The 26267-nt window shown below is 40.1% G+C and overlaps 1 protein-coding gene across 12 annotated transcripts in view; it reads left to right on the plus strand.

The window, feature by feature from the left end:
* The window catches only part of PHACTR1 (phosphatase and actin regulator 1), a 600452-nt gene that overhangs the window by 327054 nt on the left and 247131 nt on the right, over positions 1–26267 (plus strand). For all 12 annotated transcript variants that reach the window (XM_074398444.1, XM_074398447.1, XM_074398445.1 and 9 more), the window contains one exon: positions 19997–20161. In XM_074398444.1, the coding sequence (XP_074254545.1) occupies positions 19997–20161 (165 nt within the window). The remainder of the gene's footprint in view (positions 1–19996; positions 20162–26267) is intronic.

Below are 26267 nucleotides of genomic sequence, written 5' to 3' on the forward strand. Positions count from 1 at the left end.
TGGTTGTATCCCAAGAGTGATATAAGTCTATCACTAGTTTAATTGAATTCTATTAAAACTTTAATATGCAGGCTGCTACAATTTTTTGGTTTAATTCTTCTCATATTAAAGCATGGTCACTGATTGTTTTTAGTAATATGCCAGATTACATGTGGCTGGGAAGGGAGGACTTTTTAGGTGTATGAGGGGGTTACTGTTCTACCTACCTACCAGGACACCATTCCAGGTGAATTCTGGCACATTGGCTATATTCCCTGAAACAAGTTCATTTATTTTTAGGATGCAGTTCATTTGTAAATTAAGGTTGATATTGCTCGTGTCTTTAAAACAAGCATTAAAAAGTACAGCTTTTCTTTTTGACTCACCTTTGCCCAAGGAGTACAGTGATAGTAAGAAAAACAAAATCGAAGTTTGCGTTTCTTACTAGATTGACACCAAGTGCTAAATAGAAATATCTGTTTAATTTGTAATAAGATGGTCACAGAGGACATGGAGAAAGATGTCAGCATTTAAATTATCTTCAAAATATTTACAGTAAGAACATAGACAGTTTTCTGCATCACTATTCTGACCCTTAAGGAATTTACTAATATAATGAAACACCAAATTTCAGCATCAGGAAAAGCAGTTCTAGAATAGAATATTTTACCTAATGCTGTAGAATAATTACCCATGGAGATATATTTCAGATATAGCCTGTGAATAATTTTGCCAGCTCCTTCCTTAGTCTATTCTGTATTTACTATTTATTAAAAAGATACATTACATACTGAACATCAGTATCTTGAAAAAATAGTTGTGGCTCATAGTATATTAAATGTTCGCTAACTTAAAACATTAAGTTCAGCTTATTTTATTCCGAATCTCTTTATATGTAATAATTTGCTTTCATTATCCTCTCCATTTTATTTTACACCGTTTTACTGTAGCAGAGGACCTATATAAACAAATGACAAAGCATCTGTTAGTTTTGAGCTCTTAGTCCTTGTGAGGTCATGATTATGTAGTAGAATAAATCCCATTGTTGCTGTGTTTACAGCAGTGTTTTCTGGATTCTTTTTATTTGTGTATACAGAATATCCCTGTGATAGCTATGTTTATGTGATATTTACTTTGTCATAACATTTTATTGTTTGAGAATATAGAAGATGATATGAAAGATTTTTTTTTGTTATTGTTGAGACAGGGTCTAGCTCTGTTGCCCAGGCTGGAATGCAGTGACATGAACATGACTCACTGCAGCCTTGAACTCTGGGCTTACGTGATCCTCCCACCTCAGCCTTGCGAGGACTACACCACCATGCCCTGTCTAATTTTTATTTTTTCTCGAGACAGCATCTCACCATGTTACTCACATTTGTCTTAACACAGAATCTGCTCGCCATGGCCTCCCAAAATGCTGGGTTACAGGTATGAGCTACTGTGCGCCACAATAGGAGAGATGTTTTGTTATTCTTTTATGTTGTTATTTTCAGTTTTGGTCAAAGTTTCCCATTAGAGGAAGTCTCAAATTTGTGAAAAATTTTAAAAAGTTCTCCTAAGTCTGAAAGCCTAGATTCTAGTTCATATAACTGAACCTGACTTCTTTTCCCACTCTTCATTGTTTTCCCAGAGTGCTAAGGCATTCATCCTGACTTGTAATTACATATATAAGGAGGAAAATATGTGAAGAATACCCCAGCCAGACCCCCAAAAATCAGGAATTAGGCAAAATTCCCTTTAAACTCTCTTATTTAAATTTTAGATTTTTAATGTCAACAAAATTCTCCTCACTGCTTATTGGCGGGGCCATGATTTGGAAAAATGAAATGAGACTATTTTCCCCTGTGTACCTGTTTCCAGCCCTGACTGAACCGTAGAAATGCAACTGTTTGAAGTGACTTTTCATTTTCACTGTGCAATGACTGCCTACATTTGACATATTCTAGTTACTGGGTTATCATACTATTATACATGAGAGTATTACTGCCTGTTTTATGGACAAGTTGTGTTATATGGACATGCTCTGTTAAAATGCACCATTACATCATGGTGTAAACAGTAAACAGTAAACAGCCATACTTCAGTAAACAGCCATACTTAGCAGGTATTGGCAATTAGATTTTAAAAATGTGAGGCAACTGTATAATGCTGTTTATTTCTAGCCGTGGATCTTAGTTGGTCAGCCTGAGAACCAGAAAGGAAAATGCTATATACAGGATTGATTCAATCTGTCAGAATTTTGAAACTTAATTCATGCAAACATGGCTACTGTCAGAAAAGTTGTTTCAACTTTTATAGTGTGAATTATTCTAGAAAAGAACTTTCTTGGTGCTATAAAGATAGAACTGACTTTCTTTCTGTCTCACAGAGTACCCTAAACAAAGAGCTAGTTTATGACTTTTAATAAAATTGTTCATACTTTATACCATATATAATAAAGAAAAATGGTCCCAAGAAATCTTTTAAAATCTCTGTATGAACTTACCTTCAAGAAAATCTGAAATTGTCTTGTCTAAGCCAATAGATGAGTGTGTGTGTGTCCCCCAGTATCGTGAGTACTTCTGAAGGACAGGGACTTTTCTTTGTCTAATCCACAAAGCCGCACCCAGAGCAGATGCTCAATAAATGGTTGTTGAATTAAATTCATGAAAGGCAGTTTGTTGGAGAAACCAACTTTTCTTAAAGTACTTAATATAGATTTTTCCCCTCCAAACCACTTCCTTTCATATTTTATCTTGGAGGTTCAGTTATTACTCTCTTGGTGAGCTGAGAAAGAGCTCAAGATGAAAAGCTAGTGTTTCTCTCCCAGTGGACGTGTGGCTGAGTTCTGCAGATAATTAAAAGAAAAATTCCTGTTGTTGGTGTTAGGGTTGAGGCTGGATTGTTATCTGTTATAGAGATGACTTTGTCAGACTTAAATTTTCTGACCGTGGCGTCTCTATTTGCAAATAAAGATTTCCTTAGCCTGGCTTGTCCTCCTGAATTGAATCTTCCTTGCACCAGCTCAGTCCTGTAAGTGCAACTAATTTTTATAAGTATCAAAGGGAACAATTGCATTTGCTTGAGGCAGTATAAATGGCACTCAAAAAAAGTCCTTTTCTGGTAGTGAAAAGCCAGGAGATAGATAAATTACTTTCAATGTTTCTTGAAGGATAGTTCAACAAATATCAAATGCTGTTGGAAGAACTATGAAAATATTGACTTCATGTTGTCTAATTTCTTTCTGCTTAGTGGTTCTACACCAGATCTCAGGCAATTTCTATTTAAATAAATGCCCTAAAGCCTTCAAAGTATTCATAGAGTATTTGCTTTGTGCCTTGCATTATAACATTGTGAATGTATTTGAGTTACTCTTGGCTTTGTTAGTCAATTTAGCTATAAGATTAAAACCCAAATTATTTTCCCAAGACAAAAATTAATCATAGATATGTCTTATTACACCAGCTAATGGGCTCTGTTGTTATTAATCTATAAATACTTCCATTTTCATTAGCGTGCCATTTTCACACAAATCCTAACAGATAAAAATGAATTTGGCATCCAATTAAACCTGAACTTATTTTATTCTATACCCTCCCTCTCAGGATCTCCTTATTCCCCCTCTGACTTTTTGGATAGGAGTTTATCTTTTCAAAATATAAATATTCTGGAAAAGTTCTATGTGATTATTTTTTTAAACCTAACACCCATTTTACTGCTTTGTTCTAGTTCTGTTTAATCCCTACAACCTTATTTTAAAATGCAAGCAATTCACTAGGTAAAAATATAACTAGTGCAATGTCAAGGCAAAATTTATTTAAAGTGTAATTTTATGATGAATTTATAATACTAATATTCATTGGGCTCTTAACTATGACCATGAACTATGTTCATTATTTAAGTACATTATCTTTTGCAATACAATACCCATATGAAGAAACTATTATTCTCATTGCAAAGTGATGAAATTTGCCTTAGGTCATGGGTCTCATGACTCTCCATGCCAAAGCCGTGCTTTGACATGCTGCATTGCACAAACCTCAGTGATAGCCTTGGGGAGGAAAGGTCACATTCAAAGTCATCAGTTGTTCTTTATGCCCCGCATGTTCAACCACAACTTCCACTAAGTACCATTGTAGACTTGTTAGGCTTAAATGCAAATGTAATATTTATATTACAATGATAGATACTTTTCATATAGCTAATATTTATTAGTACTTACCACATGCTAAATCCATTACTAAATGTTGACATGTATTTATTCCTCATAGCAATTTAAGAAATGGGTTCTCACATTTTCCCTATTATACAAAGATGGCTACTGAGGCTTAACATATGGCTAGTGGTTGGCAGTGATAGGATTAAATCCACCCACTGATTCCAAAAAAAAAAAAAAAAAAAAAAAAAACTGAATAAAAAAAATTGTGGAGAATCTTAAAATTGTATAACTTTATCACCCAAATAGAACAACTATCAGCTGAGTGTCTGCTTCCAAATCCTATCCCTATGCATAAATAGATATGAAGTTAGGCAAGTAAGTCATTCTTGTAGAAAAATAGAATTATACATAATATTTGGCAAAATTAAGCAACAAACCATGGCAATTTTTATGTCAATGAGAGCCATTTATAATTTCTAATGGCCACATAGACCCACATTAAATAGTTGTTCCTTAATTTAATCTGTCATGGCTGGACATTGGGGTCATTATCTTTTTACAGTATTAAATACAAATGGAGCTTAATTTGTGATGTCACTCTTCAATAATATGTCAAACTTGACCAAAATTAGCAAATCCATGTGGCATATGGGACAAACTCATGTGAAAAGCCAATGGTCACGTTGAAACAACAGTCTAGGTTCGGACTTGAGATAATACTTACAACCAAGACAAGTTTCTAAGGAAACATGGCAGTCTCTAATCTTACCCTGTCATTGGAGAAAATTCTCCACATGTCATTTCTTACCTGTGATTTGGAGGTAGAGGCTGTCTTGTATTCCATAGCCCCACCTCCAGCCATGGCTCTGCCTGGAAGGAAATAAAGCAGTTTGTCCTAACCATGACAATGGATAATGAAAGGATAGGCTCTGGTTTATTATACATACTGAAACCAGAGCCTATCCTTTCTCTGAGAAACATTTATTCTTTTATCCATTCGAAAAATCATCACTGACTGCTTCCTATGTGTCATAAACAGTCCTTGCCCTCCACAGCAAGCATGGTGGGTAGAGTCATGTCAATTAAGATGCTTTTGGCTGCAGTCATGGAAGTTCTCGTGCAACTTGGCCCAAAAAGTAAGGTCACTTTATCATCTTAAGTAGCAAATGTGTTAATCAGGCAGGCTCCAGGCCTGATTACCCCATGATTCTCTGCTCTGCCCACCTTTGCTCACCTAAGGATTCTATCCTTAGGCCAGCTGCAAAGTGGCTATAATAGTTCAGGCTTCACATCCTGATGCCATAGTGTTCAGAGGCAGAAGTAGGACTTAGAGATACAGAATAGGTGTCTCTCTCTAAGTATGAGGAAGCCATTCCTAGAGAAGCCATTCACTACCTACAGGCACACCACCCCATTAACCTATCCATTAACCAATTCCTAATTGATTAGGAGAGCCACCTTCTAGAGCTTGGGTGGGACCAGCCTCTAGGAAGCGTGTGGTCTGGTGAAGAAGCTAAACATCAGAGCACAGTCTGGGTTCTACTAAAAAGGAAGATGTGTACAGATAAGGGTGCAGCATTGTCTTACAGAGGAAACTGGCAGGCAGCAGTGACACAAATAATTAGCCAGGCAGACAGAACAGCCTGTATAAAGGCCTTGAGGCAGAAATGATGGGTTTCTTATATTTGAAGACTAGAATGAGGAGTAGAATTGGAGCCAGCGAGTGGAGATAGGACAGATTACGTCCTTCTGAGCTGATGTGAAGACTCCAGGGCCTTAAGAGAAAGGAGGACCCACTCGGGGTCATTGAAGAGCCCATGGCATGCTTTGATTCATCTTTAGAAGAGATGTTCCTGGCTGCTGTGTGGAAGACTTGAGAGCAAGTAACAAAAGTCACAACACAGAAACTAATGATTACGCATAACTGGTCTACAAGAAGAGAGAAGTGGGGAGAGTTGGCAAATAGTTGAGAGTTACCTTTGACGAGTTTTGTTGATGAGTTAGAGGTGGCAGCCATAAGGGAAAAGGTGGCATCAAGGATAACTCTGGGTTTCTTTCTGAGCAATTAGGTCACTGGCATTGCCATTACTGATGAATGATCCAGTTAAGGGTTAGGATAATTCACTTTAGATAAAGTGGAGATGAGGTGCCTGTGAAATGTTATTTGGAGATGAAGAGTCATGATGAAACTAGTAGTAATTCTGATATTTTTCCAAATACTATTTTGTATGAAATAACATATTCTCACAATAACCTATGAAGCAGATGCTGTTATTATACCCATATCCCACTGATACCTAAAGAAGTTAAAAGGTTGACCAGTGTTACACAGCTAGTAAGAACTGTGTCAATGATAAGAGTCTTCTAGGCTGGAAATATAAATTTAAAAATATTAAAATTATCAGTGGTAATTAGAGCCATGGGTGTAAGTGAAATGGTCTAGGGAGAACTGAATCATGGGAAATTCCATAATTTAACTCAAAGCCTGAGAGGTACAAAAGTACTCTAGGGGAAAGGGAGGACGCCCCCCTGGGGATCAGCTGCTTTTGCATGAATGTTCAAGCATTAAAAAAAAAAAAAAAGAAAAAAGGAAGGACTTGGCTCCTTTACAAATTAAAAAGCAGCTTATAAAAGATTCTGAAATTCTGCCAGAGAGAGTGTGAAATACGGACATGTATGTTAGCACTTGATGTTCTGCCACTTAGAAACTATAGAGTTTGTATAAACTTGGGCAAGTTACTTCTTTGCATTAGGATTAGGTTCAGCTGCATAAAACCAACTCAAAATAGTAATAACTAAAACAAGATAGAGATGTATTTTCCTGCCATATAAAAGAAGCATGGAGGCGGTCAGCTTAAGGCTGCTATGTATGATGGCTCCACAAAGTTCTTGAAGACCAAGATGCCTCCTGGTTTACAATTTCATTATTACTATAAGGTGACCATTGTCCTCACAGTGGCTGCCATGTTCCAGCCATCACTTCTCTGATCTAGAAAACTGGATGAAGGGAAAAGCAAACCAAAGAAATGGCACATCTCTTATCTTTAAGCAGACTTCCCAGAAGTCACTTGGAGCACTTTAGGTTCATATCTCATAGGTAAAAGCTTTATAATATGGCCACACCTACCCTCAGAGGAGGCTGGGAAACACTCCCAGTGGGGCAAAAAATCAAGATGTATTCACTAAAGAAAAGAATGGATTTGGCTGGTGGCCAGTTGTCTCTGCCATTGTCAATTTGCTCTTTTGCAAAATAGGATTTAAAATACTCACTTTACCTTTCTTACTGGTTTGTTGTAGGGATCAAATAATATAGTAAGTAGGCAAGCGCTTGATAAATGATAAAACACTATTCAAGTAGTTGCTATGAGGATGGCCAGTTACTCCTCTTGCACACAGTGAGCACTTAAGTATGTTTTCAGTGAGAAAACCTTAAATTATATTTGTAGTGTCTAAAGCAGGAAATGTGAATTAGAAGCGAAAATATTTTCTGCAAATCTTGCATTTCCAGGACAAAGCCTTTATTTGCCTTCAGAGTTAATTTCAGGATAGCCAAGATTGATATTTGATTAGCTCTGCAGTAAAGTTCCCATCAATATTGCCTACTCTCTGCTGAACTCAGACACTCTCATGAGTTTTTCTGGTAGATAAAGTAGAAGAGTTATTTGTGGTGATTGCAGCTCATGTCATTAACCCATCTGGTCCTCACAATTCTGACTTACTAGCAACATAACAAGGATTCCAGACCAAGGTCCCTATGGTAACTGTATTTAAGGGAATGGCTATTTAATTCAAAAACCAGTTGAAATGATCGTTAAGAAACAGAATGCAAAGATAGCAGGGCATTCAAGAAACTGTAGCTACTTATTGTGCTTAGAGATTCCCAGGCATGGATAAAATTAAATGAAGTTTCTTTTCCTTTTAAAATTTGGGGTAGTCAGGAATTATCTGAACACTGATCATCTTTTTAACTTTTGAGCTGGGCCTCAGAAACATGATCCTTTTGCATTAAAGTATGACCTTTAAGATTATTTCACCACATGGGGCAGTTTCTATTATCTTTCATTATATACATGCTTTATAGGTTAATTCCTCTGAAAATCAAATGTTGTTTGCTTTTGTATAGTACTTTTCATTTTAGGGTTTTAAAGAGTAGAAATGTCCTCTTCTGTCTTCAAAATCCCTACCCTCATAATTTGAGTTGTACAGTAAATGCTCAACAAATATTTGCCACAACAATGCATCATAACCTTGTGCACTCATGGGCTTTAGTGCTTCCCAGAAGTGCCTGAAGGCACAGGTCTGAGCAGGACCCTGGACATCAGCCTATTTCCCTATTTCTTGTGACCACCCTTTTTTCTTTCCTTGACCTGTTGCCTTATTTAATGCTTAAATTTTGAAAAGGGGAAAAGGGACAAGCACAAATAGAACTAATTTAGTTAAGATGAGTTTCATTATATGGCCTGAAGGAAAACTGAAAAGATGCTATATATTTTCAAATACCAGATCGCAAGTAATGCAGGAAAACATGTTTGACAGATTGTAAGCCCAAATTCTAGCTAACAATTCAACTTGGGGAAAGTTCCCATTCAGATCTGGTGTGGCTTGGCTGGTTTCACTGATAGGAGTCTTATTGGAAAGTCATTAGTTGCTGTTTGTCATATCCTCCAGCTGAGACACAGGACCCTGCCCACCAGCTGCCACCATCCTGTAAGATTCAAGTAAACCCAAGAGTGTATACAGACTGAAACGGTCATAAGTGATAAACACTCGAAATTTGAAGTCAGGAAATCTTTAATGAGCACCCAGTAAATGCCACTTATTACACTAGAGTTTCCATGTGTTAATATAATGGTTATATATGCAATCAGAGAGGTAGATATTGCTATTCCCATTTCGTAGTTAAGAAAATGTAGTTTTGAGAGGCTGATTAACTTGGTTATGGTTAACAGAGCAAGTGATGATTAAATACGCTTGAACCTGATGTTCAGAGTCTCAATTCTAGGCTCTAAGGTCAATATATCCAGACGTTTGGAGAAAACAATTTCAAAATAAGGAAAATAATAATTTAAAAATCAACACTAAATCAAGTGTGAATTCAGAATGTCCTATGGGGCAAAATTAACCAGTGACTTTCTCTGTTGAGATCTCTTTAAAATTTTAATATCTTTCATGCAGAAGAATTAAAAAAACGCCCCAAAGGAATTAACAGGACAAAATGAATACAACATTTACTTCTGAAAAAAGACTAATGGAAGTCTATTTCTGTGTTCTGAGACAAGGGACATTAAGAATTCCTTGTGAAAGTCTTGACAAAGATATGAGCAGGGTTCCTTACTTTCTGAGTAATAAACAAGACAAGTCAAGTTAGAACAACTAGTGGTAATTAAAATACATAAACACACACAGAAAAGAGAAGAATAAAACAATGTTTTAGCAAGGATCAACACCTTTGCAAAAATATTCATTTCAGAAGTACTATTTGGATTTCACCTAGTCACTACGAAAATAACAAATCGCACTGGAAAACTCATCTGGGAGGTAATAGGAGCTACATAAGGAAACAGATAATGTCATCAGAGAGAGAAAGCGAGAGATCTGAGCTTAAAAGGAAGTGGACTAAAGAAATGATTCTCAAATGGAATGTGAAGTTTCATCAGTTTCTCTACAAAACTTTATAGGTAACAGTGGCTATTACCAGGAGATTTTGGAATGAGTTTAAGAGAAAATATGTCCAGGAGTGTATTAACCTTGACAGTATTTTTTTTTTTTTTTTGAGACTGAGTTTCGCTCTTGTTACCCAGGCTGGGGTGCAATGGCATGATCTCGGCTCACCGCAACCTCCACCTCCTGGGTTCAGGCAATTCTCCTGCCTCAGCCTCCTGAGTAGCTGGGATTACAGGCCCGCACCACCATGCCCAGCTAATTTTTTGTATTTTTAGTAGAGACGGGGTTTCACCATGTTGAGCAGGATGGTCTCGATCTCTCGACCTCGTGATCCACCCGCCTCGGCCTCCCAAAGTGCTGGGATTACAGGCTTGAGCCACTGCGCCCGGCCAACCTTGACAGTATTAATGGAGGGAAAGACTTTGCAAAGGTTGAATCAAAAAGCCTCCACTGCCTGGTATTGAGCATCCTCAAACCATCCACAAGAAAAAAATGTGTGAATGACAAGTCTCTAGACCCAATCCTGGACCACAGTAACACTGTGGGAGTTGGCACATTCTATGCAAATCCCTTGACTCCTCTGTGTCTGAGTTCCTTTAACTATAGAATGGTACAAAAAGACACTCAACATTTGGTAAATTGTGTTTCGTGGAACACAAATCTGAGACCTTAATGGTGTGTGTGTGTGTGTCTCTCTCTCTCTCTCTCTCTCTCCCCCCCCGCCTCTCCTCTCCCTCCCTCTCTCTCTTTCTCTCTCTCTCTCTCTCTCTCACACACACACACACACACACACACACAATCACCAGCTAACCCTATTTGTGATTAACTTTGGAAAATAATGGGTTCAACAGAGTTTAAAAGATTTATTGCAGACTTTCTCAGAGCCATTAAAAGTCTAAACTGTAATTCAATTCTTGGAAAAGAGAAAATAGTACCATAGTCATATATAGGGAGACAAATGAAATGTTATACCCCTCTATGTAATGGGGGTGTTGTGAAGATCTAATGAGATAATACCACTTACAATAAGGTACTATATAAACATTAGGCATTTAAAGATAATTCTCAGTGATTTCAGGTTTTAGAGACTGGCATACACCTCTGAAGTTTGAATTTTCTACACTTAGGATCCTTCTTCCTAGCCAACCACCTGAAGGCAATGGAGGTAGTTGGGAAGGAGGGAGTAGGATCCTAGGCTTCCCTAGGAATGCTGCAGGTCTCAGAGTGATTCACAGAACACTGCCATCCAAATTACCTGTGCTGCATATTTATGCATTCACATTCCTAGTTCAGTAAGTCTGAGATGGGATTACAATTCTTAACAATACTTCAGTTGATGCTTATGTGCACTAAATGTTGAGATCCACTGGTCTGAAGAGACAGCACAGTTGAGAGCCTCCAAAACTTGTTAAATTCATGTAAGTCCTTAAGGGACATCCTGGTGGTGATGTGGTAATGAACTTCACACCTAGAGGAATGCTTATTGGCCAGGTGGTCTGGCTGATACCAGAGGAGACTTTTCACTTTTAGATAACTTTAGTTGAGCCCATGTTCTGTGCTCCAAAAGAATGTTTTTAGTATATGCCTATTAATCTTTATAAGTCCGTATTATTCCCATTTTACAGAGAGGAGGCTGATGGAACTTGCCTAAGGTCACACAGTGAGTTGGTTAGAACTCTTTTAACTGCAAGTAAAAGAGAACCCCACTCAACCTGGTGTAAGTAGAAAAGAGAATTTATTTCTTCATGTAAGGAAAATATTTAGGGTTATAACGGTTTCAGGCAGGGCTGGATCCAAAAGCCCAAGTGATAAAATGAGGTTTCAGTTTCATTGAGTTATCCTCTCTTCTCTTTGTCTCTATTGTGGCTCAATTCTCAGGCAGCCCCTGCCATTAAAGTGACTGAAGGGTCTGGGTGTGGTGGTTCATGCCTGTAATCCCAGCACTTTGAGAGGCCAAGGCAGGTGGATCACTTGAAGTCAGGGGTTCAAGACCAGCCTGGCCAACATCGTAAAACCCCATCTCTATTAAAAATACAAAAATTAGCTGGTGTGGTGGCATGTACCTGTAATCCAAGCTACTTGAGAGGTGGAAGCTTGAGAATTGCTTGAACCCAGGAGGTGGAGGTTGCAGTGAGCCGAGATTGAGCCACTGCACTCCAGTTGGGGCAATGGAGTGAGATTCCTCCTCAAAACAAGGGGCGGGGTTGCTGAAAGGTTACCCTCAGCTCTAGGCTATAGGACAAGGATTGACAAACTATGGCCATGTAGAGGCCTGGGCTCAGTGGCTCACACCCATTTTCCCAGCACCTTGTTTTGCCAGGTGGTCACTAAAGGGCAGCTCTGCCTGTTCACAGTGCAGGAGGCAGCAGCACACCTATGATGAAAGCATCCCTAAGGACTTGCTCCCAGCAGTGAGGGGAGCTTCCTTTACCAGGCAGAACTCTGTAGAAGCCAGAGACAAAGGAATTTGGCTGAGCACCTGAGCACTCTGCTGAGAAGTTTGGGTCCAGGTATATGTAGCTTCTCTCTCTTCTCCCACCACCTCCCAGCCCACAGGACTCTTGTCACATGGACATGCACACATTATTGGTTCTTCCCCCATGAGGAATTCCATTCTTGTAAGCAATAAGATTGATCAGCAACTCTCTTCAATGCAAACATTGACCTCTCCCTCCAGAGCTGTAGTGAGGAAGACTGCCAAATGTCATGATGTGGCATGATTGTTGTGTCTGGGATGTGAGTGGTGTTTTGTGTGGAATATAAGTGGCATTTTCTCTGAGGGTTCCCAAGTAGAAAAGATACCCGCCTGTGTGTCCAAGAAGCTGAGTAGCACCAGAGCTCCCTCCTCCTCCCCATCCCCACTGGGGCTTGCGTTACTCAAGTCATCCAGTCTTTGGATTAAGACAGATAAACCCTTAGTTAAATGTTGCTGTCTCATTACCATATGCTCAGCCAGTATCAGTGTCCACAGCTTGGTGCTGATACATAGATTGGATCCCTCTTTGACTGGAAGCTGAGGGATGGGGAGGAGGAAGGTGGTGCACTCATGTGCAGAAGAGCCTGAAAGGAGGAGGTAAGGGCAATGAAGGGCAGTGATCCTTACACTCACCAATGTTAAAATGAGTGCCCTCTCAGGCATTGTGTCTGTGTTTTCTTTGTTTTGTTTTGTTTTTGAGATGGAGTCTCGCTCTGTCACCCAGGCTGGAGTGCAGTGTCATGATCTTGGCTCACTGCAATTCTGCCTCCCCGGTTCAAGTAATTCCCTGCCTCAGTCTCCCAGGTAGCTGGGATTACAGGTGCCTGCCACCATGCCTGGCTAATTTTTGTATTTTTAGTAGAGACGGGGTTTCACCGTCTTGGCCAAACTGGTCTTGAACTCTTGACCTCTTGATTCCCCTGCCCCAACCTCCCAAAGTGCTGGAATTACAGGTGTGAGCCACCATGCCCTGCCCATGTCTGTGTTTCATAGCTCTTGGGCAACACGGCCTTGTTATCTCCCGGCTCCTTCATGGTGTATATTTTTGCTTTAACCAGACAACCTCTCTGGGCTAAAAGAGCCTCTCTTTTCCCATCATTTTCCCTCTCTAATACCCAATCCTTGTTCCATCCACTCCCCACTTTACATATTGCTCTTTTTTAAAAAACAAAAACAAAAACAAAACATATCTTCTAGTTAATTCTAGGTTATCAGAAACTCTTCCAAGGGACCCAGCCTCTATAAGAATATGATATGACTTATTCTAGAGTAAAAAGAAAAAATAGTGTCCTCATATGCCTGATAATTCATATCAACCCTTCATCTTTTTATGATAGCTCTGAAAGTGACAGTACATTTATAAAAGGGACGTTTCTGAATGGCTGGGCACCTGTGTGGCATCACTTTGCAGCTACAGGAAGAGGCAGTGCAGGCTGGGTGCAGTGGCTCACACCTGTAGTTCCAGCATTTTGGGAGGCTGAGGCGGGCAGATCACATGAGGCCAGGAGTTCAAGACCAGCATGGACAACATGATGAAACCTTGTCTCTACTAAAAATACAAAAATTAGCTGAGTGTGGTGATGCGTGCCTATAGTCCTGGCTACTCAGGAGGCTGAGGCATCAGAATGACTTGAACCCAGGAGGTAGAGGTTGCAGTGAACCGAGATCACACCACTGCCCTCCAGCCTGGGTGACAGAGCAAATTCTGTCTCAAAAACAAAACAAAAAAGAAAAGGCAGTACTGCTTCAGCATAGTGAAGCTTATAGCCAACCTTGCCTCCACTCTGATCTTTGGCTCCCATTCCTAGGGCTGTGAAATAAGAGGAATACATAACCCCTTCTAATTAGAAGCCAAAGTGAAGGCTTTCAGATCCTGTAACATAAACGTTCTGTTATTGAGTTCACTTAGAGTTAAGAAACAAGAATCCAATCTATGAGAATCTTAGGTCCTCCAAAAGCCCTAGGAGCACTTAGCACATGGAGAGATCTCCACTGGGGATCCCACATAGCCTGCCCTACTGCCTCTGGTGCTGACTCTGACTAGACATCAGATGGCACAGAAACCATGCTTCCTTCATTCCAGGTTGCTCCCTGGGATACTGTATGGACTAGCAATTTGCAGACCAGTAGAAAGCCAAGGTGGTGCCATCCTTGCACATGCCTTTTGAAAGCCAAACTACCATGAGAAATAATGTGTACCTGAGGAGTGGCCCTGGCCCACCCCCTCCCACTGCATGCCCTAGAAGCACACCAAGAGTAATCCCAGGCTGCCAAAAGGGGTGGGGTTCAGAGCACCATCAGGCCTAGGTACTTTGGTTCTTATTCATCAAAATCGTGCATATATCAAATAGTTTCTTTCTGGCCTTTCTAAGGAGAAAGAAAAATCATCTCCCAATCATTTCCACCCTCTGGATAAAACAAAACCCAGTTTTGTCATAAATGGGAGCCCAAACTGTGTGACCCTATAAAGAGTGTTCTCTTGGATAGTAGAGCAGGAAAGACCCCAGGAATTTGCTTGCTCACTGCTCACTCCCAACTTCAGCCTTCTGAAGGAGCTCAGTTGCCCAACTACTCACTTTTTTTTTTTTTTTTTTGAGACAGAGTCTCCCTTTGTCACCAGGCTGGAGTGCAGTGGCATGACCTTAGCTCACTGCAATCTCCGCCTCCCAGATTCAAGCCATTCTCCTACCTCAGCCTCCCGAGTAGTTGGGACTACAGGTGCATGCCACCATGCCTGGCTAATTTTTGTACTTGTAGTGGAGATGGAGTGTCATTATGTTGGCCAGCTGGTCTTGAACTCCTGACCTCAAGTGATCCACCTGCCTTGGCCTCCCGAAGTGCTGGGATTACAGGCATGAGCCACCGTGCCTTGCCTTCCCTTCCTTTTCAAACTATCTTCACAAGTGGGCACACTCGAGCCTTCCTCACATTTAAGCCTTCCAATATCATTATCTAATGGTGAAGCTAGCCTCCATCATCAAATGAATTGGGGGAAAGTGTAATAGGGGTGATTAAAATATAAATCAGCTAAATCTATTGTGATCCAGTCTGCTCAATAATCTATTGAACTAAAGAGCTAAACATGAATTTCATACTTACTAAGGATTTATTTAACTGTTGAGTTATAATTACACCTTTATAATACCCTCTGTTCCTTGCCACTCTGGGTTTTTCAAAGGCACTTCTAATTTCATATCATTATTTTAATGGGGCAATTTCAGAATAATTTGTATCCATTTCTGAAAGATGTGATTGTGGAACAGCCTTTTGGTTCTTGTGGCACTTTTTTTTTAAAATAAATACAAATAGTGATACTTATTTTCATGCTTCTAAAGATGTGAGTGAATGAACTGAATCAAATGCAATTATCCAGTTATCTATTTAATAAGTCAGTATTGAGTGCCAACTATGAGAAGCAAACTTAGTATCAACCCTGAATAATTCCTATCTCGATTTTTTTTTTAAAAAAACGATTCTGTACATAATCTCTTTAACCTTTAGCAGATGTTTTAAGTTGACTCAACTCAGAGAATCCTCAAACTGAATACTTTAAAAACTTCACCTTTAGGTTGTTTTGAGAATCAAAGAATGATAGGAAATCTTCCAACCACATGCAGGTACCCGTCCCCTTGAAGCCCTCTGGGATCCAGAGATCCCACGGTGAGCCTGCTTCTACAGGCAGTATTTCATTTTAGCTACAACACATACAGAAGTACTGAAAGATTATTCTGAGCAGCTTGCTCGGGTTGAGAATAATAACTCGGGTTGTTTTAATATAAAAATAGGTTATTTCATGGAGGAAAAACCTTGCATATGTGATTCTTGGCCTTGTCTGAAGGACAAGACAGGAAATCAGAGCTTCCTACTTTTTGATGTGGGGAGCCACTGGCAGTTCCTACAAGGAACAGGCTTCTAGTAAAAGTATCCGATACAGGTTTGAAGGCAGGAGACCAAGACTGGGAATATAGGCTTGTAAAATCCAGACAAGCAACAAGAAGACTGTATACCAATGTAAGAAATAGGGGGAAAGTCATGAGTAAGAAACAGAAAGTGACCTTGTGAGAATCAAACCTCTGATCTATGGTGACTTTGCTTCCCTCCTGGACTCAACAACTCTTTGCTGTGGTTTCCCACAATTACAACTACCTGTGTGGCTCTGCTGACATTGTTGAAGGCGTGCCAACTGGAGCAGCTGATGCCATCTAAAAAGGGGAATGCTCAAATTCACTGTTGCTCCTCAGGCCATTTACTTTCCTGATCTGATTTCTTTTTATTCCTTGTCATACCGGTGTTGTTACCACTCTCCTCAGCCATTCTACAACCCGTACTTAAAACCTTCTGAATCTTTGGTCTTCCTCCTTCAGCCTCCAATAATCTGTTATTTTACCTATTGCTGCTAGATTAGTCTGCCTGAGGCCCACATCTGATCTATGCCGTTTGCGATTGGAGCCCTCAGTTCAAACATTCAATCACTCAGCATAAAATTTTCTGATCACTTATACTTCTGGGCACTTAGATCCCACTTCATCTTCTTCCTAAGAACCCTGTTTCATACATTTCTCAAACTTTTTCTGACATCTTCCATCTTTCACTTTCTCCTGGCTCTGGCAGCTCAGCCTACTGACCCCCGGATGAAGTTTCTTCTTCCCACCTCAGCAAATTTCCTCTCAATAGTTCTTCATTACCTCAGGAAATAAAGTCCTAACCCCTCAAAAGCCTTTGCAAAAAGACTGCATTATCTGGCTGCAAAGTTCTTGTCCTTATTGAATTGCCATCCTATTCTGCTTCTTCCTTAATCTTCAAATTCTTTTTTTTTTTTTTTTTTTTGAGATGGAGTTTTGCTCCTGTTGAGTAGGCTGGGGTGCAGTGATGTCATCTTGGCTCACCACAACCTCCGCTTCCCGGGTTCAAGCGATTCACCTGCCTCAGCCTCCTGAGTAGCTGGGATTACAGGCATGCACCACCACACTGAACTAATTTTGTATTTTTTTTTTTAGTAAAGACAGGATTTCTCCATGTTGGTGAGTCAGGCTGCTCTTGAACTCCCAAACTCAGGTTATCTGCCTGCCTAAGCCTCCCAAAGTGCTGGGATTACAGGCGTGAGCCACCATGCGCAGCCTAAATTATTTAAAACATGTAAAAATCATCACATTGACCTAGTCGTGTAAACTAAAAATATTAGCCATTCTTGCTTCCTGGTACTTTCTCCTGTCTATCCGGAAAGTTACTAAATCTGCTGAATCTCCCACTTGGCTGAATCCCATCTTTTCTCCCTATCCTTCTGTCATGTCCCTGCTTGGATCCTAGTTACTATGACTGCAGTGGCCTTCTGATTGTTCTCACTGTCAAGGATTTCCCCACACTCCGAGTCCGGCTACCTTTGCTGCTGCAATGATAATCCTAGGAAACAAATCTAATTGCATTCTGATCATGTACCTTCTCAAGCCACCCCCTTCCCCCTCCATTCTACCCCAGGTATTCTTGATCTCCTTTACCGGATTCCACTCATTTTTTTTTTCCCCAAAGCAAGTATCTTCTGACATACTCTATAATTTATTTGGTTTTAGTGTTGTCTGCCCTTCACCCTACCTCCACGTGTGAGTTGGTATTTTTATGTGTTTTGTTTACCATCATAGCCTAAGCATCTGGCACAGTGAACATATAATACATTTTGGCTGAATGTAATACGTAATACCAGTTTCCCATTTTCAAATTCTCCTTGTCCCTCTGCTTAGAAGATGAAATGCAGATGCCTAATAAAACCTTTCAAGAGCTTTCATGATCTAATTCTAGACCCTCCAACCCCTGTCTCTCTCCACTAGCGCCTCATCTCACCTGACGTCACTCAGGCTCACAATTGGCTGAGTTCCTTGACGTCCCTAGATCTGCCATGCTTTCGGCCCTCTCTGTTCCTGTTGGGTCTGTTTCTTCTCCCAAGGATCCACTTCTCCCTATTCTCTCAGCATGGAGAACAGTCCCTTCTCTTTCAAAACTTAGCCCAAAGTGACCTCCCTCTAGGTCTTCTCCAACGCTGTGAAGCAGAATTAGTTGCTCTCTCCTCTTCACCTCCATTGAGTTTCACATTGTAGTTGTGTTGTGGCATGTTCTTATGCATTGATCCCTCTATAGCCTCCTTGGGACTCTGTGCTCAAGACCAGCTTTCCTGTGTGTCTTCCCCAGAAATGATCATAGTGTCTGGCCAAGATTTAAGTGGACACTTAATTAAATGACTGAAAAGAGGAGCTCCCAGTGCATTGAACCAGGTACTAAAAGGCTTAAGTGCCCTCTTCTTTGCAGTATGCCCAAGTCATCACTGTCCTCACCCCCAAACCTGTGCCCTCCCTTCCCTGTCTTCCTTATCTCTATGAATGAAGGGTGCCACTCTGCTGACCTGAATCTGGGAATTGCCAATGATCTGTCTCCCGTCCTTGAGGTCACTCAGTCAGTCACTAAGTTCTTTTGACTTTGCTTCCAACATGTGTCTTCTTTCTTTCCATCTTCTTTCTTTCAGTGCTGCTGTGGGGAGCTCTTACCAGCGTATCACATCTGTCACCAATACAACTGCCACAGCACATGCTCAATATTCCATATGTATTTGTTGAATGAATGGATCTCCTGAGTTAAGACTATGTTCAGACTACATCAGGCAGACTATCATTTTTATATGGTCATTGGCAAGCTGAACTTGCAATGAATGTATAGGTTGCAGAAGTCTGGATGATTTTTTGAGGGAGGATGGTCAAGGCCAAACAGAGTGGTTTGGGATTTGCCATGGCTTCAGCTATCATTTTGCTTTCTGGGAAGTTGAATTCCTTCCATGCCCTCAATTTTGCCAAAGAGCTTATTTTCTCTGATTATTCCTTTCTTAAAAATTCAAGTTAGGGTATTGGACTCCATAAATATGGTAAAGAGTTTGTTTTATTCCATGTGGTAAAAAGAGATTGGGATGATTGTGACTTTTAAGGAAAGGTCCACTAGGCATTATGAGATTGAAAGTCTGAATATCCTCAAGTGTTCTGTTGTTGGGATTAGCATAGATGTTCCCTAAAGATATTCCCAGCTCTCAATTTCTAAGAATTTTTCTTTTTTTTTTTTTTAAGCAAGACTCCAGGAAAAGAAAAACTAGTGAAATTAAGACAATTGTAAAATCTAATGGAACTGTGAGTGAGTCTAAAACAGATCAGTAATCCTAAGGTAGAGTCACTTACTTAACAGATTACAGTGCTGCTGAAGGTCTAGGTAATAAAGCCAGGTAGTGGGAAGTAGAGGGCAGTGGGTGGTGGAGACATTGGCTTTGGAATAGACAGTTGATAAATGTTTTCCCCCTTCTTTTTTCTCAGCAGACATGCTGTAGTGATTGCATCTGCCAAGTCTTATTTGGGAAATTGCCGGACCCGTAGTTACACTGACTCTCATTTGAGTCTTCTGGTAGCCTCTCCCTGTTTTGGGCGGGAGTCCCTGACTTGTCCAGAGAGCTCTCCTCCTCTTTACTTTTCTCCTCCAGCCTAAGTAGAAGCTGAGCAAATTTGGTTGGGGTGGTTGGAATCTCTATGTGTTGGCCAACTGCCCTCAGCCTTCAGAACACGCTGGCATAACTTCCATTCCAAAAGGCAAAGAGAAACTCTAGTCATGTGGTTTCTGTTATCTGTAACCATGGAAAACGTTGGCCATCTGTGAGGCTCGTATTTTAACACTTTTTTCCTCTTTATTTTCATCTCTTTCTTGGAAATAACAAGCTGAGGAAGTGGAGAGGCTGGCGGCGATGCGTTCTGACTCCCTGGTCCCAGGCACCCACACCCCACCCATCCGCAGGAGAAGTAAGTTTGCCAATCTGGGAAGGATTTTCAAGCCTTGGAAATGGAGGAAGAAGAAAAGTGAAAAGTTCAAACACACATCAGCAGGTAAGATGATTTGTTTTTTTCCATTTCTCATTGGGTGTTAGTTGGCTTCAACTCTATTATTTTAATTATTAGAATTTAATTGCAGTAAGCTGTTTGAATCAAAGAGAAAAATAATATCAAGGCTTGAAATTGCCCTTGTCTTTAAAAATTCTTCAATATGATCAAGAATGACATTTATATTCTGTGTTTTCTCCTGTCTCATGAGTTTTTTTTGTTTTGTTTTTGGTTAAAGAACCATTCTTTTTATTTGATCTAGGAATAATCTGAGTTTAGAACTTTACCTTTTCTATAATTGAATGCTTTCATTCTGGTATTGAAGATCCATTTATTATATTCATTGTTGCTTTCATTATTCCAGTAAAAGTGAACACACAGTGGAAAACAAGTTCTGTGGTTATTGGCAGATAAGAATAGGTTATTTCATGGAGGAAAAACCTTGAATAAGTGATTCTTGGACATAGCATGAAAACAAAGAATACAAATGAGTCATTGTAGCAGCAAAGATAACTGTACAGTTTGTGGCTCAATGGGCAGTAAATAAATGTGGGGGAAGTCAGCACAGCTGAAGGGTTAAGAGCACAGATCCTGGAGCCAGACTTCCTTGGTTTGAATCTCAAATTTGACACTTGCTGATTACACGATCTTGCTCGTTTAGTTTATTAATGCTATGCCTCCGTTTCCTAACTACAAAATAGAAGTAAGAATAATATCTTACATGAGTTAACATTTGTGGAGCGTTTGTGTGGCATCTTAGGTGGATGTTTTTTAAATAAGTGTATGCAGAGGGAAATATGCGACAGGCAAAGACACAGAGTTTGGACTTCATGCTGTTGGGTTTGCGATTGGATGGTGGAAGAGCTATACAGATTATCGTTGGTTTTGGTCTATTTGGACTGCCATAACAAAATACTATAGACTCGGAGGCTTAAACAACAGAAATGCATTTCTCACAGTTCTGGAGGTTGGAAGTCCAAGGTCAAGTTGCTAGCAAGGTAGGTTTCTCCTTCTGAGGCCTCTTCCCTTGGCTCCTACGTGGCAGCCATCTTGCCGTACACTCACATCCCCTCTTCCTTTTTTGTGTGCATAGAGACAGCACATGCGTGAGCGAGGGTGGGCAAGCTGTCGAGAGTCTCTCCTTATAAAGACGCTGATTCCATCATGAGTGTCCTACCTGCATGACCTCATCTAATCCTAATCACCTCCCAAAGTCCCCTTTCTCCAATTATCAGCACACAAGGAGTGAGGATTTCAACATGTGAATTTGGGAAGGACACAGCTAAGTCCGTGGCACTTTGTTTTGATTTTTCTAATCACATGCCCAGTCATTGCCAGAGCTACCCCAAGGCTTTCATTTCCTTCTTCCCTCTACAGCCTCAAAAATTCAACCTGCCTGCTCTCATGCTCAGAATCATCACCTCTTCCATTTCTTGGGTTTCTTTCCTCTTTGCCTCGCCCCCAAACTAACCTTGAAATAGGAGACGTACTTCTTGTACCTGAATGTCAATCCACAGATCCGAGAATCTTAATGCTAATCACTTTTGGGAAAGAAAGAGAATAACATAGAAAAGTTGCAGAGAATTTTGGAATCTTAATTCTCACGATAGACATGTTTTCTGACTAGCTCATGTTTCCTGACTGTTTCTTAGATGGAAGCCCCGCCATCCTGTTGTTATATTTGTTAATTCCTGAGATAAGAATGAACCTCTGAATTTCATAAATTTCTAAATCATTACCCATTATAAACCCTGCCACTATGACTGTGTTCTTCACTCTCTCAGTTATTGTACAGGTTTTTTAAGGTGTTGCAAAACCTGTAGGTCATTTTTGCATCCCTAAAAACAACAGTGATTTGCAAGTGAGCAAAACTCCAAATGGGTATCCTCCAAGGAGTGAGACAGAAAAGGGCACTTAGATCATTGTCTCAGAGAGAAGAAATCTAAATGAAATATATTCTTTAGACAAAGAAAATGTAAGACACCAGCACCAAGAAAGAAAATGGGAGTGTTTTATATCTCTTCCTGACTTTGCTAAGTAAAATGGTTTGTAATAATACACACATTTTGGTAACTGCCGTTTGTCAGCATGAATCCCTGAACGATGGAGTGGTAGATGCCTTTCCTCCTGACAAGTCAAGTGCTTTGTTTAGCACATTGGACAAGGCTACAAGGCAAGGCCCCAAGGCTTCTCATACAATCCATTATGCCAACTTCTTTGAGACATTGGAAAACATACCACCTGATAGATGCAAATACAATGGCATCAGATGACTCATGAATTATTAAACATCTTCAAAAATTTTGTTGTAAGAAAGAATAAAAACATGTGACAAGCAGAGTTACTAACCTTAAATCATTCTTACCATTAATGATCATAGCAAGTTTTTATGATCTCCATGGTCAGACTGATTAACTTGGCAGTTGAATGTAATATTTGTATGCAGTTTGTTTTGTTTTCTCAGAGACATTCTGCTCCTGAGTTAGAGAAAGTAGAGAGCACACTACATAATATCTTTATATCACGATAGATGGATGGGTACATGATATAAATGAAGATATACTAGTATTTAAAAAGTTGGCCAGGCACAGTAGCTCATTCCTGCAATTTCAACATTTTGGGCAGCCCCAGGTGAGAGGATCCCTGAGCCCAGGAGTTAAAGACCAGCCTGGGTAACATAGTGAGACCTTGTCTCCATAAAACATAAAATTAGCACCCAGGAATTCAAGGCTGCAGTGAGCTGTGATCATGCAACTGTACTCCAGCTTGGATGACCAGTTGATACCCTATCTTACACATACAGAAAGCAAACTTTACCATGTGTGTGTAAGAGTCACATCTAAATAAATATACATGAGAATTGATTGAGGGAATGTTCGTTGGTAGGCCAATTTTAGTTAGTATACACATATTTGTCTTGTATGTATGTGTTTTTAAAAAGTTATTCATTGACACTTGTTGCAGATAAGGCAGTCTTTATTCAAGACCACTGAGAAGTATGGGGACCACTGGAATAGGGTCTTGCAGTGGGAGAAATGGTTAGGACTCAACTCTGATACAGCATGGGCAAGTAGAAATTTACAACCGAAGAGCAGAATGAGGGTCCCTGCATGGAAAATTACTGAAAGGAAACATCAGGAGTAAGGGGGATTCTCACTAAGCTAATGTAACAAGATTCTTGCTAAAGAGAGGACAGGGTGATCAGATATCACCTGGGAGATGGTGAAGACTGAGGAACCTAATGATTAGATAATAAGAATGATCCAATATTGAAGATGGGATTCTGGTTAAACTGAAATACTATGATCCTGGCTAAAATTGAACAACAGAAAGAACATCAAAGGCCAAAGTCAGGCTCAGTTGAAAAGGAGTTCAGGGTGGGGGAAGGGAGAATGAAGAGAATTTGGTTAATGAGTACAAAACTACCGTTAGATGGAAGGAATAAATTATGTATGATAGTAGAATAGACTATAGTCAACAATTTATTATACATTTCAAATAGCTACACGAGAAGAATTGGAATGTTCCAACAAAGAAAAGATAACTGAGATGATGGATATTCCCAGTTACCCCAATTTGATCCCTACACATTGTATACATGCATCAAAATATCACATGTACCCCCAAAACGTATATAACTATTGTGTCTTAACTTTAAAGAAAAAGGAGGCCAGGTACAGTGGCTCACGCCTCTAATCCCAGTACTTTGGGAGACTGAGGTGGGTGGATCGCCTGAGGTCAGGAGTTCCAGACTAGCCTGGCCAACATGGTGAAACCCCATCTCTACTAAAATATAAAACTTAGCCAGGCATGGTGGCAGGTGTCTGTAATCCTAGCTACTCTGGAGGCTGAAGCACAAGAATCGGAAGGTGGAGGCTGAAGCACAAGAATCGGAAGGTGGAGGTTACGGTGAGCCGAGATTGTGCCATTGCACTCCAGCCTGAGAGACAGAGCGAGACTCTGTATCAAAAAAAAAAAAAAAAAAAAAAAGAAAACAAGTTCAAGGGAGGCTGAGTAGAGCTTGGTTAATGAGAAAATCTTTCTCAGTGTATATAATATCCTTTCATATGTACAATAAGGTTCACAATTTTAAATACAAAGAATAAGTCCATCTATTTCTATTGTATTTAAAATTATATCCTTCTTTGAACACACAAAGTACAATGTTTACTTAGCTTATTATTGTTTACAGACCAAGTTACGTTTATAATTTGCCGTGATTAGGTATACTGTGGTTTAACTGTAACTCATTACAGGGGTTTATGTGTTTCTTCGTAATTAAATTTCTAGGTGTACCCTAATACAAGGAATAAATTACAATATTTGATAGTAGATAGTATATCTTATACAAAGGGACACCCAGAAATTGTATTTACAAGTTGTATAGCAATAAGAAAACTACACTGGAAAATTATGATTTCAACGTTTCCCTCAATTTTGACATCACTATTACATAAATGTTTTGAACACAGACCTCCCCTTCAGGTGCTTCTCTTACATCCTTCCTATTCTAAGCTGAAGGCTGCCATCCTTAAAAAGCCCTGAGCATTAAGACCCAGGGGCTGAGCTCCAGATGGTGGTAAAAGTCCTATTAAGACGAGGATTTGTTCTCAGCAGCAGCCCTGCATCACAGGATGGCAGAAGGAAAACAGAAATGGATAGAACATTAAATAATGGGTCCTCAGGAAGACGATCCCTGAGTGCCTTTCAGTCCACCCTCCGCAGCCCTGCCTAGGGCCTGTGAAGCTGTGAGCCTGACACATTCAGCTTCTTATGTGAATCTGCAGTGGTGTCCACAGTGCATCTCTACACCTGCCCCAGGGATGAAGACAGATAACATCCCCTCTGAAATAGAACAGGCAGTGCCTCCCCAAAATAGTCAACTGCAGCGATCTTATCCACATTCCTTCAAAATGAGGACTGTATTTATAGAAAAGTAAAACTGGCAGGCAGAAACTGTGAAGACACCACTGAGTTATGCTTTTATTTCCTCTTGACAGAAAATCATCAGCCACAGGGGTTGGCCCTGGAAATCTACAATGTGTCAGAATTCCCTTTGTGCTTCTAAGATTTTCTGCACACCTAGGGTCTTGGGTGTTGGCAGGTAGAGAAAAACATGAAAAACTTTTACTGAGTGTCTACCACATGCTGGAATGTCACCTGACTCTGAATATATAACTGTGAGCCAAACCAGACATAATTGGTGACCTCCTGGCATACACGATATAGTGGAAAGGTAGCTGGTCAAATGTTAAAATTACAAAAATAATTGTAAAGTCACACATGTGATAAGGGCATTGAAGGAAAGGTACTTGGGAGAATGAAAGCGGGGGACTTCACTTAGTCTTGAGGGGGTCAGGGAAACTTTCCTAAGGAAGAGAGGTTTGGGGTAGAGTCCGAGGAAAGTGTAGAAATGGAGAAAATGAGAAGCAGAAAGAGCTTGTGCAAAGGCTCTGTGGTAGAAGAAGAACTGAGCAATCTAGGAGAGCAAGAAAGACCAATGGCTGGAGAATGGAGAGCTGAGCATGGTGCAGACTGAGGCTGGAGAGGTAACCAAAGACCAGCTCCTCACTGGTTCTGCCTCACTTAGAACAAATTCAGGAGTGTAAGTGGCTGCAGACAAACCCATGGGAGGCATAATGCAGATGATAGTAGCCTGAACTAATGTCTGGTGCTAGAAAGGGATGGATTTGGGATATTTTATGAGAAACAAATGACTTAATAACAGATCAAACATGGGAAGGAGAGATAGAAGCAGTGTCGCCTTTGGAATGGAATGTTTCATTTTGACATTTGGTTGCAATATTATTTAGTCTTAAAGAAAATCCTACCATTTGTGACAAAATGGGTGAACCTGGAGGGCGCCATTCCAAGTGAAATATACCAGGTACAGACAAACAGATGCAGCATGAGCCCCGTTCTAAGAGTCAACTCACAGCAGCAGGGAGTAGAATGGTGGTTGCTGGTAGTGGGGGGAGTTATTTCTCAATGGCCATAAAAGCTCAGGTATGCAAGATGAATAAGTTCTAGAGATCTACTACTGTACAATACAGTGCCTCTAATTGACAGTCCAGTATCGTGTATTTAAAAATTTAAGATGGTAGATTTTGTT

The sequence above is a fragment of the Saimiri boliviensis genome, chromosome 4, assembly GCF_048565385.1.
Source record: "Saimiri boliviensis isolate mSaiBol1 chromosome 4, mSaiBol1.pri, whole genome shotgun sequence".
NCBI classification, from domain to species: domain Eukaryota; kingdom Metazoa; phylum Chordata; class Mammalia; order Primates; family Cebidae; genus Saimiri; species Saimiri boliviensis.